The 16934-nt window shown below is 42.3% G+C and overlaps 1 protein-coding gene across 2 annotated transcripts in view; it reads right to left on the bottom strand.

Annotated features, from left to right (window-relative positions):
• polr1c (RNA polymerase I and III subunit C) overlaps positions 1 to 16934 on the bottom strand; it is a 39864-nt gene that overhangs the window by 16469 nt on the left and 6461 nt on the right. For both annotated transcript variants that reach the window (XM_061789091.1, XM_061789090.1), the window contains exons 4-5: positions 12173 to 12305; positions 620 to 748 (exon numbers count right to left, since the gene is read on the bottom strand). In XM_061789091.1, coding sequence (XP_061645075.1) covers positions 620 to 748; positions 12173 to 12305 — 262 coding nt within the window. The remainder of the gene's footprint in view (positions 1 to 619; positions 749 to 12172; positions 12306 to 16934) is intronic.

Below are 16934 nucleotides of genomic sequence, written 5' to 3'. Positions count from 1 at the left end.
ACCATGGATTTGTTGATCTTGAATTCTCTCAAGGCTGCTCGATTCCCACGTTCCTCCACGTAACTAATAGCTTGCAGTTTAAACTGTGCTCCGTAAGCGCGTCTCTTCGTAGGTGCCATTTTCGGGGGTCCTTAGCCAAATCGACGCACATACCGGAACTATATACCTACTGGGGGCGTGCCTTTAGCGTCCTCTGTCACACGCACCCTTCCCCCTTTACGTCCATATGCTGGGCTCAGTCACATCCGCCTTCCCCTATATAAGCAGCGTGTCGGCAGGAAATGCTCCCAGTCAGTCAAGCGGAGCGCTCATTAAAGTCACACAACAACATTTACAGATTTTGGAACTCGGTGCACACATAAGGCGCGCCGCATTATAAGGCGCCCCGTCCATTTTGGAGAACATTTCAGACTTTTAAGTGCGCCTCATGGTCGTGAAAATACGATATTTGGGTATAATAGGGTGAATTCAATTTGAAATTCCTCATTACTATGAAAAAAGGTAAAACATCAAGAGCTCACTGAAATGAAAGAGTAGACGACGAATTTCATGATGATGGACAGTAAAGTACAAAATTGGAATGTCACCATCCTCACCGTTTTGGTGTTGGTCTTCTTACCTTTGTTGTTTAAATAGAGTTCCTGTGGATCAGAGGAATCTTTGCTGGCTCGAGCGTTCCTGTTACATTTAATCTTAAGGGATAGTTGAATTGTGTCTATTTCTGAAACTTCCTCCTCCGCAGACTCATCTGAAATATAAACACAACAGAATGTCTTGTGTATTTCTCCCATAAAAATTGCAAACAAAAAGTGAGACTGCACACAATACAGGAGTGTAAATAAAATCTCCCTCTGGATTGACAGCAATTTAAATAAATAATATACATTTTATACAGTGGGTACGGAAAGTATTCAGACCCCCTTAAATTCTTTTTCACACTTTTCTGTGACACTCATTTAACTCTGGTGCTGTCCATTTCTTCTGATCATCATTGAGATGGTTCTATACCTTCATTGGAGTCCAGCTGTGTTTGATTATACTGATTGGACTTGATTAGGAAAGCCACACACCTGTCTATATCAGTCAGACCTTATAGCACACAGTGCATGCCAGAGCAAATGAGAAATCATGAGGTCGAAGGAACTGCCTAAAGAGCTCAGACACTGAATTGTAGCAAGACACACAGATCTGGCCAAAGTTACAAAAAATATTCTGCTGCACTTAAGGTTCCAAAGAGCACAGTGGCTTCCATAATCCTTAAATGGAAGACATTTGGGATGACCAGAACCCTTCCTAGAGCTGGCCGTCTGGCCAAACTGAGCAATTGGGGGAGAAGAGCCTTGGTGAGAGAGGTAAAGAAGAATCCAAAGATCACTATGGCTGAGCTCTAGAGACGCAGTTGGGAGATGGGAGAAAGTTCTAGAAAGTGAACCATCACTGCAGCCCTCCACCAATCGAGGCTTCATGGCAGAGTGGCCCGACGGAAGCCTCTCCTCAGTGTAAGACACATGAAAGCCCGCATGGAGTTTGCTAAAATCCACCTGAAGGACTCTAAGATGGGGAGAAATAAGATTCTCTGGTCTGATGAGAGCAAGATAGAACGTTAACGTATAAATTAAATAATTTTTGCAAATGGCTGCAATATAACAAAGTGAAAAATTTAAGGGGGTCTGAAATACTTTCCGTACCCACTAGATAGATAGATAGATAGATAGATAGATACATAGATAGATAGATGGATAGATGGATAGAACCCCAATTCCAATGAAGTTGGGACGTTGTGTTAAATAAAAACAGAATACAACGATTTTCAAATCATTGTATTCTGTTTTTATTTTATTTAATACACTACAAAGACAATATATTTAATGTTCAAACTGATAAACTATTGTTTTTAGCATATAATCATTAACTTAGAATTTTACGGCTGCAACACATTCCAAAAAACCTGGGACAGGGTCATGTTTACCACTGTGTTACATCACCTATTTTTTTTAACAACATTCAATAAATGTTTGGGAACTCAGGACACTAATTGTTGAAGCTTTGTAGGTGGAATTCTTTCCCATTCTTGCTTGATCTACAGCTTCAGCTGTTCAACAGAAAGGGGTCTCCGTCGTCGTATTTTACGCTTCATAATGCGGCACACATTTTCAATGGGAGACAGCTCCGGACTATAGGCAGGCCAGTCTAGTACCCGCACTCTTTTGCTACGAAGCCACGCTGTTGTAACACGTGCCGAATGTGGTTTGGCATTGTCTTGCTGAAATAAGCAGGGGGATCCATGAAAAAGACGTTGCTTGGATGGCAGCATGTTTCTCCAAAAGCTGTATGTACCTTTCAGCATTAATGGTGCCTTCGCAGATGTGTAAGTTAAACATGCCATTGGCACTAACACAGCCCTATACCATCACAGATGCTGGATTTTGAACTTTGCGTCGATAACAGTCCGGATGGTTCTTTTCCTCTTGCCCGGAGGACACGACGTCCACAATTTCCAAAAACAATTTGAAATGTGGACTTGTCGGACCACAGAACACTTTTCCACTTTGCGTCAGTCCATCTTAGATGGGCTCGGGCCCAGAAAAGCCGGCGGCATTTCTGGGTGTTGTTGATAAATGGCTTTTACTTTGCATAGTAGAGTTTCAAGTTGCACCTACGGATGTAGCGCCAAACTATTTACTGACATTGGTTTTCCGAAGTGTTCCTGAGCCCATGTGGTGATATCCTTTACAGATTGATGTCGGTTTTTGATGAAGTGCCGCCTCTGTGGTCAGGCCCTAAAGAGTGATCCCCACTGCTTGGAATCAAAACTGCATTGACAAAGTAAGAGAATTAAAGATGGACTTTTCAGCATCAATCCAATGTCAAGTGCATGAATTTGAACTTGTTTTATTTGATCTTTAGAAACTGTCCTGCGAGGAGGACATGCAGCACCTGTCAAGAAAAACTTGAGTAAAATTGTTGGTCAATCTAAAAAAACGCATTTATTTTCACATTAGTTCAAAGTCTAACATTCAGACTGATGGGCACACCACTTATACCAGGAGTGTCAAACTCATTTATGTCACGGGCCACTAACTTCCCTCGGAGGGCCACGATTACTATGAACCCATATAAAGGAATTATCACCTCATATAATTACATACAATACACACGACAAATTGATGAACAACCAGTTTTGAAATCAGAAGACTAAAAAAAACATCTTTCAACTCTCTCTCTTCTTTTCAAAGGGAAATTTGTAACAAAAAATGAATCTCTCAACATTGTTCCACCAGAACACTAACAATTTTGATTTGCATTTGCGCGCCACAAAATTATGTGTTGGGCAGGATCTCGCCCCCGGGCCACTAGTTTGACACCTGTGACTTATATAGTATATCAAAATATGTAGTAAATTTGCAAACAAAAAAGACTCCAGCCTATCAGTTAAGTTAAAGCCAAAGCTTTAATTCTGCATGTGTTTTGCCTGTTCTGTTTGGGTCTATTCATGCCCAAGTTTGATTTTTGTCCCAGTACGTCCATTCCGCAGAAAGACACACCCACTGTGCGATAAGCATGCACAGTACAGGAAATATAAAAGAGCAGCGCGCCACTGACCAGAGCGCTAAACTGAATGAGTAGAATCCACAAAGTTTGAATCAAGCCAACTGGACTGTTGTTTGTTGAAGACGTTGGGCGAACGTCCTGCGAAGCTTAAACCAGAAATATGAACGTATTTTGATTTTTCAGTACTGTTGGGCATGCAATAAACTGTTTGTTGATCGCCGCCATCAACAAGTCTGATGAAGTCATGTTCCAAACAGAAGCCTGAAGAATATGTTCCATCAGCACTTGACCGTTTCCTCACTAAATTAAAATAATACTCTGCAAATTTTATTTTGAACGATATGGCATCTTCACCTGAGATGTAAGGGATCACATAAACAGGACCAAATTAAAAGACAAGGGCGACAACCTGAAACAGTGAACTCAAAACAATCCTCGAATGGGCCTGTGGCCACAGACGATAGCACGCACAACTCAGAGTAAAAAAAAAATTAACAGAACGCGAGAAATTGAGGAAAGACAACCAAGATGAACATGCAAAGCGAGACTAGAAACGTCTTTATATGGACTGAGAGAAGATGTGACAAAATTGGAAAACAAAGTGCTAAAGACACCACCAGACACCCTTCGCTACCTGATGCACAGAAATACTCTTGACTGTGCAGTGTGAAGATATGCAGAGTAGATCACGCCGAAATAACATGAGAATTTACTGTGTGCCTGAGGGGAGCGAGGGAAGGGATGTGAAACTATTTGTACAGGAGTTGTTTAAAACTGTGAGAGGGTGCACAGAGCCCTCACCGCCAATCCCAGTGCTGCCACGTGCTCTCATTGTTAAATTTCTGGATTACCCTATCAAGGAATTTATACATCATAAATTACGGGAGCAGAGGACAGCCTGAACTGGAGCCTCAATGTACCACTCTGTGAAACGGACAACAGCAACACCCCCCCAACCCCCTCCCTCCCCTCCTACAATGGAGGACGTGTCACCAACCTCCGCCCAGGATACAATGGGGACTGGGTTACTCACGTCTGACGACTCTAACTGAACCAGTTTTGTTTGTGGAAGTCTACATTGTTCTGTAACCGTTTGCTAGTTTTTCAGTTGTAAATGTTGCTTTCGTCCTGAGATTGGAAATGGACCAATTTTATACCCGTAATGAATCCGTGCTTTATGATCTATGGGTGAAATGGAAGTGTGTGTAATGCAACAAGATGAACAATATATATAACCTGTGTTTCTTATAATGTTAAAGGCTTGAGTATTCCTATTAAGCGAAAAAAAGAGCTGAACAAATTAAAAAAAACTTAACTGTGCCATAGCGATGCTCCAGGAAACCCATCTTTCAGAAAAGGAGCATGTAAACCTGAGGAGAGGATGGGTGGACTGGCAGAATACCTCCCCATTTATTTTTGTCATGAGAAAAACTTAGACAAAGAAGGAGTGATATTTAATGGTAATAGGGGGCATTAAAATAACACGACTTAATTTATATGCTCCAAATGAGGACAACCCAAACTTCTTCAAACTTATTACATCATTTATTGTAGATAAAGCGAGAGATTTTAATTGTGTTTTGAGAACATCGGCTTATAAGTTCCCTAATGAAGCCCTATGGGGGGCACAAAGCAGTGCAAACTGTAGGCCGGTCACAAGCCCGGATAAATGCAGAGGGTTGCGTCAGGAAGGGCATCCGTCTTAAAACTTTGCCAAACAAATATGAGCGTTCATTTAAAGAATTCCATACCGGATCGGTCGTTGCCCGGGTTAACAACGCCTGCTCCCGGCACCGCTAACCTGCAGGACGCCGGTGGAATTTCAGCTACTGTGGGTCGAAGACGAAGGAGAGGTGGGAAGCGGGTTCTTAGGCAGAAAGATAAAAGAAAAGCACAGAGCCTAGAATTGAATGAGGGGACTTGGACTGTTGGGACTATGACAGGAAAATCTCGGGAGTTGGTTGACATGATTATTAGGAGAAAGGTTGATATATTGTGTGTCCAGCAGACCAGGTGGAAAGGCTATAAGGCTAGAAGTTTAGGGGTGGGGTTTAAATTATTTTACCATGGTGTAGATGGGAAGAGAAACTGAGTAGGGGTTATTTTAAAAGAAGAGTTAGCCAAGAATGTCTTGGAGGTGAAAAGAGTATCAGATCGAGTGATGACGCTGAAACTTGAAATTGAAGGTGTTATGTATAATGTGATTAGCGGCTATGCCGCACAGGTAGGATGTGACCTAGAGGTGAAAGAAATTCTGGAAGGAGCTAGACAAAGTAGTTCTGAGCATCCCAGACAGAGAGAGAGTTGTGATTGGTTCAGATTGTAATTGTAATGACATTGAGATCTGCAGTGAAAGCAGGGAGCAGGTGGCGGAACAATTAGAAAGATGGAGGCATGCATTGGAAAGGAGAGGAATGAAGATTAGCCGAACAGAATATATGTGCATGAACGAGAGGGGTGGAGGGGGAAGAGTGACGCTTCAGGGAGAAGAGATAGCAAGTGTGGAGGCCTTTAAATACTTGGGGTCAACAGTGGAGGACGGTGTCAGGTGTGTTATGTGACAGAAGAGTCTCTGCGAGGATAAAGGGCAAAGTTTATAAAACAGTGGTGAGGCCAGCCAGGATGTACAGATTCGAGACAGTGGCACCGAAGAGATAACAGGAAGCAGTGCGAGAGAGAGAGAGAGAAATGAGCTCATCAGAGGGACAGCCAATGTTAGTTTTTTTGGAGACAAAGTTAGAGAGAGCAGACTTCAATGGTTTGAACATGTTCAGAGGAGAGATAGGGAGTATATTGGTGGAAGGAGGATGAGGATGGAGCTGCCAGGCAAGAGAGCTAGAGGAAGACCAAAGAGAAGGTTGAAGGATGTTGTGAGGAAAGACATGAGGGCAGTTGGTGTTCGAGAGGAGGATGCAGGCGCTAAAAGGATGACACTTTGTGGAGACCCCTCACGCGACAATTGATAAGCTCCCTGCTGACCGAGCTTCTAAATTTCAAGTCTCATTTTATCAACAATGAGAATTGGGCTTGGTGGATGTATGGCGCCAAAGATTTCCCTTTTTTCTCACATCTACACGGTACCCACTCAAGGCTAGATATGTTCCTGATGTCAGGTGTGCCTCCTTTAGAGCAACTGAACAAAGAAACAATCACTATTTCAGCTCATGGCACTGTCAGCTTGAAGCTAAAGATGAGCCCAAATAATTAAATACTGGAGGGCATATGTATTCTAAATAAGGAAGGCAACAAACAGGAATTATACATAATTTTGAGTATTTAAAATGAAATGATAATGATGAGACATTGTGGGAGGGAGCTAAATGTTTTCTGAAAGGAAATATTTTTGGAATCTGTTCAAGATTACAAAGACAGACATGGAGAACAAGCATATTTGGAAGACAAAATCAGCAAGTTAGAGAAAGAATGCCAGACAACAAAAAAATACAACACATTGACCACTTTAAAGGAGAACAGACAGATATTAAGCAACTTATTAACCTATAAAGCAGAGGGGCAGCTTCGATTCACAAACAAAGTATTATGAATTTGGTAACAGGGCTAGCTGGCTGTTAGCATTTCGACTGTGTAAATAACAATCAAGTAGGGTTGTGCATAAAGTTAAAATGTCCAAACACTGGTGATTTGATGGTTCAGCACAAGGATATTACAAAGGCATTTGCCACTTATTATCAGGAACTACATAGGGCAGAAAGCTACCCAGATAAGATGGAACAAACTGAAAATCTCCTTAATTAAGCTTGGTAAACTGACGAGACTGATCAAATAACGTGCCCAATTACAATCGATGAGAAAGAGCATTTTGCACGCTCAATCATGGCGCCTAACCGAGTGGTCACCTCGGTAACGAGCTCTCAAGTACTGTCTATGTCTTTGTGTTTTTTGTTTGTCTTTGGAGACATTACGTGACTTACACAAGGGAAGACTTGCTAAACATTAGGGAGTCTACCCCGGACTTTCACCAACTTTTTGTTGGAGTCACTAACCGGTGGAGTGACTGTGATCTATGGTGCACGGAGGTGATGCCACAGGGGGAAGTGAGCCGGAGTGGGGGTCAAGCTCCGAAAGAGAGGATTCCGAATGCTGTTCCCGTCAATTCACCACGCAAATCTACGCTCTCTACCCAACAAATTGGACGAGCTTCAACTTCTCACAAAGACTAGGAAAGACTTCGGACGTTCTGCCGCCCTGTGCTTCACGGAGACATGGCTCTGTGAACGCTTCCCAGATGGCGGCGTAATGATTCTGGTCAAAAGGTGTCGGAATATGCTTTTATATCAACGAAAAATGGTGGACCGACGTCTCAGAGCTAAACACACACTGCAGCCCGGACTTGGAGTCGCTGTTTTTGAACTGTAAGCCATTCTACTCGCTGCTCGAGTTCGCCTCTTTCACCCTTGCCGGTGTTTACATTCCTCCCCAGGCTAACATGAACAAACACCGCACTGCTAATCCTTGCTGAACAAGCAAATGAACTTGAAAAAAAACACCCAGATTCACCCCTCATTATTCTTGGGGACTTTAGCAAAGCTAAACTCAACCACAAATTCCCAAAACACAAGCAGAACATTGACTGTCCCACCAAGCAAAACAACATTCTCGACCACTGCTACGCCGCGCTAAATGACGCATACCGTGCAATCCCCCGTGCAGCTCTGGGCTCGTCTGATCACTGCTTAAGTCACTTAATACCGAAATACAGGCACAAATGTAAGTGTGCAAAGCCTATGGTGAAAACAGTGAAGTGGACCAATGAAGCAAGGATAGAACTTCAAGGCTGTTTCGACTGCACAGACAGGCTGTCTGTGAAACTTCAACTGGCAGCCTGTGTGTGTACCAACATATCGCACTTTCAATAATAAGCCGTGTTTCACTGCCAAACTTCAGCAACCTCACCAGGCGAAAGAGGACACCTATCAAAGTGGGGACAGAGCCCTGTACAATCGCGCTACAATTTAGCTGACAAACGTAATTAACACCGCAAAGAGAAATTATGAAGAAAAGATGGAAAAACAGTTTACTGCCAACGACTAAGTCAGTCTGGCGAGGATTAAAATCGCTAACCAACTACAAGTGACTACCCCCCCAAGCAGAGAATAAAGGATGAGCTGATGACTTGAACACCTTCTACTGCAGATTTGAAAAGGTCACTTTCACATGCCACACCCACCCAGCCGTACCACTGACCTCCATCACACTTCTAACTTCTGCGTTGACCATTCATTAACAGGATGTGAGCCGCAGCTTCAAAAGATCAACAAAGCGGCGGGTCCAGACCTTGTGCCCTCATCCTGCCTCAAAGTCTACGCTGACCAGTTCGATCCAGTCTTCAGCGGGATCTTCAATAGATCTCTGGAACTGTGTGAAATACCGTCCTGTTTCAAACACTCCACCATCACATCCCAGTCCCCAAGAAACGTGCAATGTTGGGTCTGAATGACTGCAGGCCAGTCGCCTTGACATCTGTGGTCATGAAATCCTTTGAACGCATTATGCTGGACCATCAGGACTGCCAGAAAAATCGTCAGTACCCTCCTACCCACCTTTGAGGACATGCACGCTGCCAGACAAGAGCATGCAAAATCCTCATGGACCCTACACATCCAGGTCACCACCTCTTCCAGCTCCTTCCCTCACAGGTAGCCGCTATTGATCAATGCAAAATAAAACAAGCAGAAATTCCAATAGCTTCTTCCCTCTTGCCATTAAATTGCTCAAGGACTCTATCATTTGCACAATTGGATCAGCCTTAAAAATAACCTTTTATTCCTAAGTGACTGTCCGTAGTAACCTGTACTCCACCTGCGTGCTTCTACCTCCGCTCTTGTAGGTCACCATATGTTCGTGCCTCTTCTTGGGGAAAAAAAGTGTTCACTACAGCCATTTGCATCTTTGTTGCAAAGTCTACTACAATCTGTCCCTCCAAGTTCCTTTCCTGGATGCCGTACTTACCCATCACTTCTTCATCACCCCTATACCTTCACCAACATGTCCATTACAATCTGCACCAATTACGACTCTCTCTCTGTCTGGGATGCTCAGAACTACTTCGTCTGGCTCCTTCCAGAATTTATCTTTCACCTCGAGGTCACATCCTACCCGTGGGACATAGCCACTAATCACATTACACATCTTCTTTTCCTTTCGGCTTGTCCCGTTAGGGGTCGCCACAGCGCGTCATCCTTTTCCATGAGAGCCTATCTCCTGCATCCTCCTCTCGAACATCAACTGCCATCATGTCTTCCCTCACGACATCCATCAACCTTCTCTTTGGTCTTCCTCTAGCTCTCTTGCCTGGCAGCTCCATCCTCATCATCCTTCTACCAATATACTCACTCTCTCTCCTCTGGACGTGTCCAAACCATTGAAGTCTGCTCTCTCTAACTTTGTCTCCAAAACATCGAACCTTGGCTGTCCCTCTGATGAGCTCATTTCTAATTTTATCCAACCTGGTCACTCCGAGAGCGAACCTCAACATCTTCATTTCCGCCACCTCCAGCTCTGCTTCCTGTTTTCTCTTCAGTGCCACTGTCTCTAATCCATACATCATGGCTGGCCTCACCACTGTTTTATAAACTTTGCCCTTCATCCTAGCAGAGACTCTTCTGTCACATAACACACCTGACACCTTCCTCCACCCGTTCCAACCTGCTTGGACCCGTTTCTTCACTTCCTGACCACACTCACCATTGCTCTGGACGGTTGACCCCAAGTATTTAAAGTCCTCTACCCTTGTCATCTCTTCTCCCTGTAGCCTCATTCTTCCCCCACCACCCCTCTCATTCATGCACATATATTCTGTTTTACTTCGGCTAATCTTCATTCCTCTTCTTTCCAGTGCATGCCTCCATCTTTCTAACTGTCCCTCCAGCTGCTCCCTGCTTTCACTGCAGATCACAATGTCATCTGCAAACATCATGGTCCACGGGGATTCCAGTCTAACCTCATCTGTCAGCCTATCCATCACCACTGCAAAAAGGAAGGGGCTCAGGGCTGATCCCTGATGCAGACCTCCAAGACATTCTTAGCCAACTCTTCTTTTAAAATAACCCCGACTCCATTTCTCTTCCCATCTACACCATGGTAAAATAATTTAAACCCTGCCCCTAAACTTCTGGCCTTACTGCCTTTCCACCTGGTCTCCTGGACACACAATAAATCAACCTTTCTCCTAATCATCATGTCAACCAACTCCCGAGATTTTCCTGTCATAGTCCCAACATTCAAAGTCCCCACATTCAGTTCTAGGCTCTGTGTTTTCCTCTTCTCTTTCTGCCGAAGAACCCGATTTCCACCTCTTCTTCTTCTTCTTTGACTTCGACTTCGACCCACAGTAGCTGAATTTCCAACAGCGCCCTGCAGGTTGACGGCGCCGGTGGCGGACGTTGTTAACCCGGGCCACGACCGATCCGGTATGGAATTCTTTGGATGAACGCTCATATTTGTTTGGCAAGGTTTTAAGCCGGATGCCCTTCCTGACGCAACCCTCTGCATTTATCCGGGCTTGGGACCGGCCTACAGTTTGCACTGACTTGTGCCCCCCATAGGGCTGCATTAGAACCATCAAGGATGATCAGAAGAAATGGACAGCACCCAAGTTAAATATATGCGTGTCACAGCATAGGGTCTGAATACTTATGGCTGTGTGATATTTCACTTTTTCTTTTTTTAATATATCTGCAAAAATTTTATCAATTTCATTTTTTTTCTCTCAATATAGGGTGCTGTGTGTATATTAATGAGGGGGAAAAAAATGATTTTCGCAAATGATTGCAATATAAGTGAAAAATCTAAGCTGATTTTTAGGGCGTTTGTTGGTTGCTAAATGTTTTTCGTAAGATTTTGAAATTTACTAATTATAGTCGAATTCTGTGTTATAGAAATTGCTGTCTTCCTCCTCAAACTTTAAATGTGATTTTGGGTCCAAAGTGTTGCTATAGTATGTAAAAATTGAAAAAAAAATGAATGTGAAGAATTGTCACATGTGAATTGTAGTCAAAGAGGGCCAATTTGACCCTTGACTCCAGAGGGTTGAAACCTATTCGGTGCCATTGATGCCTTTTAAATTCAAATAACCATGTTAACATGTAGGACTGGCAGTGTTAATTAAACAGCATTTATATTTATAGTAATTTTGCTGATGACAACCTGGTTAGTGCTGTCACTTGATGAAGATCCTGTAGATTCTCAGTCAATTAAAGTGAAACTAACACCAAGACGTTTCAAAAACTGAAAAGAAAAAATTTCAAGGAAAAAATACACTATCGAAATTATCTTCTTGTAATTATTTGCGAAATGAATTTACTTTTGGGGAAAATAGTTGTGTAACCCAAACTTTGCATCGCACGACTTCTACTTCGTGTCATGCAGTTAAGTTCATTTAATCAGTTACACATTTGAATCTACTGCCCATTCTTTGTTTATAACATAACCCTTTCTGAAAACTCTTCTTTCATTGAAATTTGATAGCCTCTCAGATTTTCATTAATTATGCAGTTCATATGGATATTTTAAATGCATGCTGAAAGTAAATGATGCTTTTTATGAAGTCAATTTACAATACAAATATTACATATTTAAAATAAGATGTAGGAGGGCTTACCAGTACTTCTGTACTCAAACAGAAAGGGGTCAGCTTTGATGGGGATGAGCCCTAATCTCTGTGCCAGCACTTCATCTTGGACGATAGATGTGTTGTTATAAATAAAAACCTTTTCAATAGCCATGGTGGGGACCTAGAAGCACAATGAAACAAATATACCCATGTAAAGCAACATGGCAATGTGCACCAAGCATTATAATTAGGCATGGGATGGTTACCGGTGTAGAGGTACACCGCGGTTTGAAAAGTCACATTTCAAAAGCAATACGTTTTTCCATTATACTGTTCCTGTGGTATGTTTTTTTTGTTGTTGTTTTTAAAAATTGCCAATGACAAAGAGAGCACAGGCAGCGTGGACCTAACAGTGACTGTACCCCTCCCGTTGTCGGTGTGGGCAGTCAATGAATTGAAGTATTTGTTATTGTTGAGCTGCAGGTTTTTGCTCACTACATTTTAATTTTGTCAAAATTCAATTATCGTATTTATTTTAATTTAACATGGTACACATTTGCTAATGTACCAAATATACCAAATGTATAAAAATAAAATAGGTTGGGTTTAAATGGAAAAAGTTATTTACCCAAACGTTTCAAAATAATACATTCTTAAGCTGTAATTGCTGCTGTAAATACTGTAATACCGTGAAAGAATGATATTAATGCTCAAGGTTATCATACGGTCAGCATCTGATACCGGCCCACGCCTAACTGTAATAATTAGCAAGTGCATATTTTAAAAAGCAAATACCCTTTTAGAGAACAACTCTGAGCAGGGTAAAATGACACGATGGAAGAAGTTCGAACCTGTGGAACCAGGGATGTGATACATTTACATAATTTCAATAAAAGGATGGCAGAAGAAATATGTCATCAAAGTCTACAATTGAGTAAAATGTGACTTAAGATTTTGGTTTGGTTCTGCAGGTTAGTAATAACCATCACATTTTACACATGGAGCGCTGGGAAGATTGTACGAATGTCTGTACACTCGATGTATATCTGAACAACCAACAACAACAAAAAATTATCACAATGCTTTGAATGTTGTTGAACCATGTCTAATGCATACAAGTAAATCCATCCATTTTCTGTGACAGGGTCACGGGTGAGCTGGAGCCTTTCTCAGATGACTTTGTACCTAGAGGTGGAGTAAATCCTGGACTGGTCACCAATCTATCTAGTGATAAGAATACATCATAAAGTGTATTCTAATATATAAAAGTTCAATGCAGTGCAGCATATAGTCCCCTCCAAATGTATTGGAACGGCAAGGTCAGTTCCTTTGTTTTTGTTGTATACTGAAGACATTTGTGTTTCAGATCAAAAGATGAATAAGAGGAAAAAAAAAATCTGAATTCCAGCTTTTATTTCATGGCATTTACATCTAGATGTGTTAAACAACTCAAGACAGAGCACTTTTTTTTTTTAAGCCTCCCACTTTTCAAGGAGTATTGGAACGTGGCTGATGGGTGTTTCTAATTGCCCAGGTGTTGCCTTTTAAATTTATTGCTTAAACATTAGATAATGCCAAAGCTTTGGGTTTCACCTGTGAAAACTGCATTTGCTGTTAAGCAAACATGAAGACCAGAGACGATGTCTATGGGAGAAAAGCAAACCAATTTGAAGCTGAAAGAAGAGCTAATCAATCAAACTACTACTAATAAACTACTGGTGTACTGAGCAACAGACATCCAACAGGTCGGCCAAGGGTATCAACAGCAGTTGATGACAGAAATATTGTGAGAGCTGTGAGGGAACACCCAAAGACAACAGTCAGTGACATTACTGCACACCTCCACAGGGCAGGGGTGAAGGTATCAAAATCCACCGTTTGAAGAAGACTTCGAGAGTAGAAATGCACACCACCATCATCATCAGCAAAAAGAATCAGAAGGCCAGATTGGATTTTGCAAAGAAGTACAGAGATGAGCCACAAACATTTTGGAACAAAGTTTTCTGGACTGATGAGACCATGATTAACCTCTAGCAAAGTGATGGGAAGGCCAAAGCATGGAGAGGGAAAGGATCTGCATCTTCCAAAACACACAAGCTCATCTGTGAAGCATGGTGGAGTTCATGTCATGGCTTGGGCTTGCATGGCTGCTTCTGGAACGGGCTCACTAGTCTTTATTGATGATGTAACTCATGATGATAGCAGCAGAATGAATTCTGAAGTCTACAAAACCATTTTGTCTGACAATTTACAGAAAAATGCATCTAAACTAATGGGGAGAAGCTTCATCATGCAACAAAACAATGACCCAAAACAAACTACCAATACAACAAAGGACTTCATCAGGGGGGGAAAGTGGAACGTCTTTGACAGGCCAAGTCAATCACCGGACCTTAACCCAATAAAGCATGCATTGTACCTCCTGAAGAGGACTGAAGGGAGAAACCCCCAGAAACAAACAAGAACTGAAAGAGGTCACAGTAAAGGCCTGGAAAAGAGTCTGGTGAAGTCAGTGGGTCGCAGGCTTGATGCAGTTATTGCAAGTAAGGGTTATGCCACCAAATATTAAACGTTAATCACGTTCAGTTCATTTAATGTCTGTTCCAATACCTTTGCTCACTTGAATAGTGGGTGGCTTCAAACAAAAGGTGTTGTCTCCTGAGTTGTTTAATACATCTAGATGTAAATACCATGAAATTAAAAGCTGGAATTCTGAACTGTTGTCTCATTAATCTTTCGATCTGAAACATCAATATACAACAAAAACAAAGGACTAGACCTTGCCGTTCCAATACTTTTAGAGGGGATAGTAGTACAATTCGGTATAATAAAGTGCATTCATCCAGCTACTCTTCCTGCTCTCGTACAGTGCAGATGCTTTTCTGCTTGCTGCTGGTTCTTTCACCTCTGTTTGCATTTTTTCTTGTTGAAAAGCTTGTTTTCTTCTTCCAAGGAAATTGGAAGAAGCGACTCCTGGATATTTTTAAACTTCTGGGAATGTAGTTTTGAAGATGCAGTCAGTTGTTGCCATTTTCCAATATCTATTTTTTTTACCCCCTTACGCGCGAGCGTGGCCTGCTAATTAGCACAGGACTGCTATTGCCAACAAGACCAGCAACAAGATGCCTCTCAACCCCGCTGAGGACTATCATGGACTGCTACAGAGGATGTCAGTCCACGAAATGAAAATTCACCACCTTGAAGTGTATGTGGATGTAAATAGACAGTCGTGGAATGAACCCAAACTACCGACGTCTCAAAAGACAGCCACTTAAGAGTAACAAAGAGGACTGATGTGGACTGTGGAAACAGTAATGGATCATCCAGCAGTTCTCCCTGGAATTTACTGGGAGCAAAGCCCAAAGATATGGGACAACATCTAAAAGGGAGGACACAACACCAGCAGATTACCGAGGAATCCTGCTGGCCTGCGTTGCGTGCTGCTTCAACCCCGAGTGAGCAGCCGTGGATGGTCATTACAACAAAGGACAAGAAAAGAGGACACGAGTCAATGCAAAACATTGACATCATATTTACAAATAGATTTGAGCCACTTTTACAAGACCCTGCCAAGAATGCTCATCCTCCACCACCACTGAAAGGTGTGAAACTCAATCATACAAGAAAAAAAATGGCACTCCAAACGTTAATAGTTGGTGATGGAGCTGTCAAGGATGTGAAACGTTTTTGCACTGAGAAGAACACCAAAGTACTGTGTTTTACCAATGACATGGTGTCTGATATCTCCCAAAAAAATCCTGGAGATCACTACTGGGCACCCAACTGTGAAATCTGTCATTATACACACAGGGGCCCTGGATGTTGTCAAGCAGCAATGAGAGGTCCTGAAGCGAGATTTCATTGGTCTCCTAACAAAAGCGCAATGTTTGGATCCTGAGGTTTTCATAAGTGGACCTCTCCCAACGGTACGAGTTTGAGATTAATGTTTCAGTAGACTCAGTCAATTAAGTAAGTGGCTCAAAGAAGTGTGTACTGCACTATCCGTGAATTTCATTGACTATTTCCATGTTTTTTTGGGAGCGCAGACATCTTTACAAGGCAGACGGTTTCTGTCTAAACAGACAAGTGGTTTAGTTGTTGGCTGCCAACATTTTTTAGTGTGTACGTCATTCAGCAGCCCAACAGGAAAACAGTGGCTTTGTTGACACGGCTAAAGGACAAAAAGATGCAGTTGTTCCCAAACAATCGGAGGAACAAGAGATTAGGCGACATGAGGCGCAGATGGATTTAGCAGCATCACTCAGCCAATCGGAGGAACAAAATGAGATGACCCAACACTTTGAATCTCCACACACCTCCATGGACGATGAAGGCTTTTGTCAATATTGGACTCAAGCCCACACCACGCCAAGATCTTCCTCCAACCCCCCCTCGCCTGAAGCCGCCGTCCACTAAGATGCAAAGGTCCCCTCCTCTACCTATGAAGAATCTTATCTGCAAATCTGACTGATATCTGCAAATCTGACTGATATCTGTGGGGTCTTTTCCAGAATAACTCAGACCCCTATGGAGATGAGGCATTTTTCATCCTGTAATTACAAGGGACAGAAAGCTGGTCAAAGAAATATGGCACAAAAAAAGTAGAACGACTATATATATATATATATATATTATATATATATATATATATATATATATAATATATATATATATATTACTGCCAGCAATGCGGACAAAACTCTGACACTGGACTACCCCATAGTCCCAAAGCAAACCCTGCAGGACTCCCCGGGAGACACGATCGAATGCCTTCTCCAAGTCCACAAAACACATGTAAACTGGTAAGGCA

Source organism: Phyllopteryx taeniolatus, chromosome 11, assembly GCF_024500385.1.
Source record: "Phyllopteryx taeniolatus isolate TA_2022b chromosome 11, UOR_Ptae_1.2, whole genome shotgun sequence".
NCBI classification, from domain to species: domain Eukaryota; kingdom Metazoa; phylum Chordata; class Actinopteri; order Syngnathiformes; family Syngnathidae; genus Phyllopteryx; species Phyllopteryx taeniolatus.
Note: the sequence above shows the minus strand (reverse complement) of the source record. Positions and strands in the feature narration are given on the sequence as shown.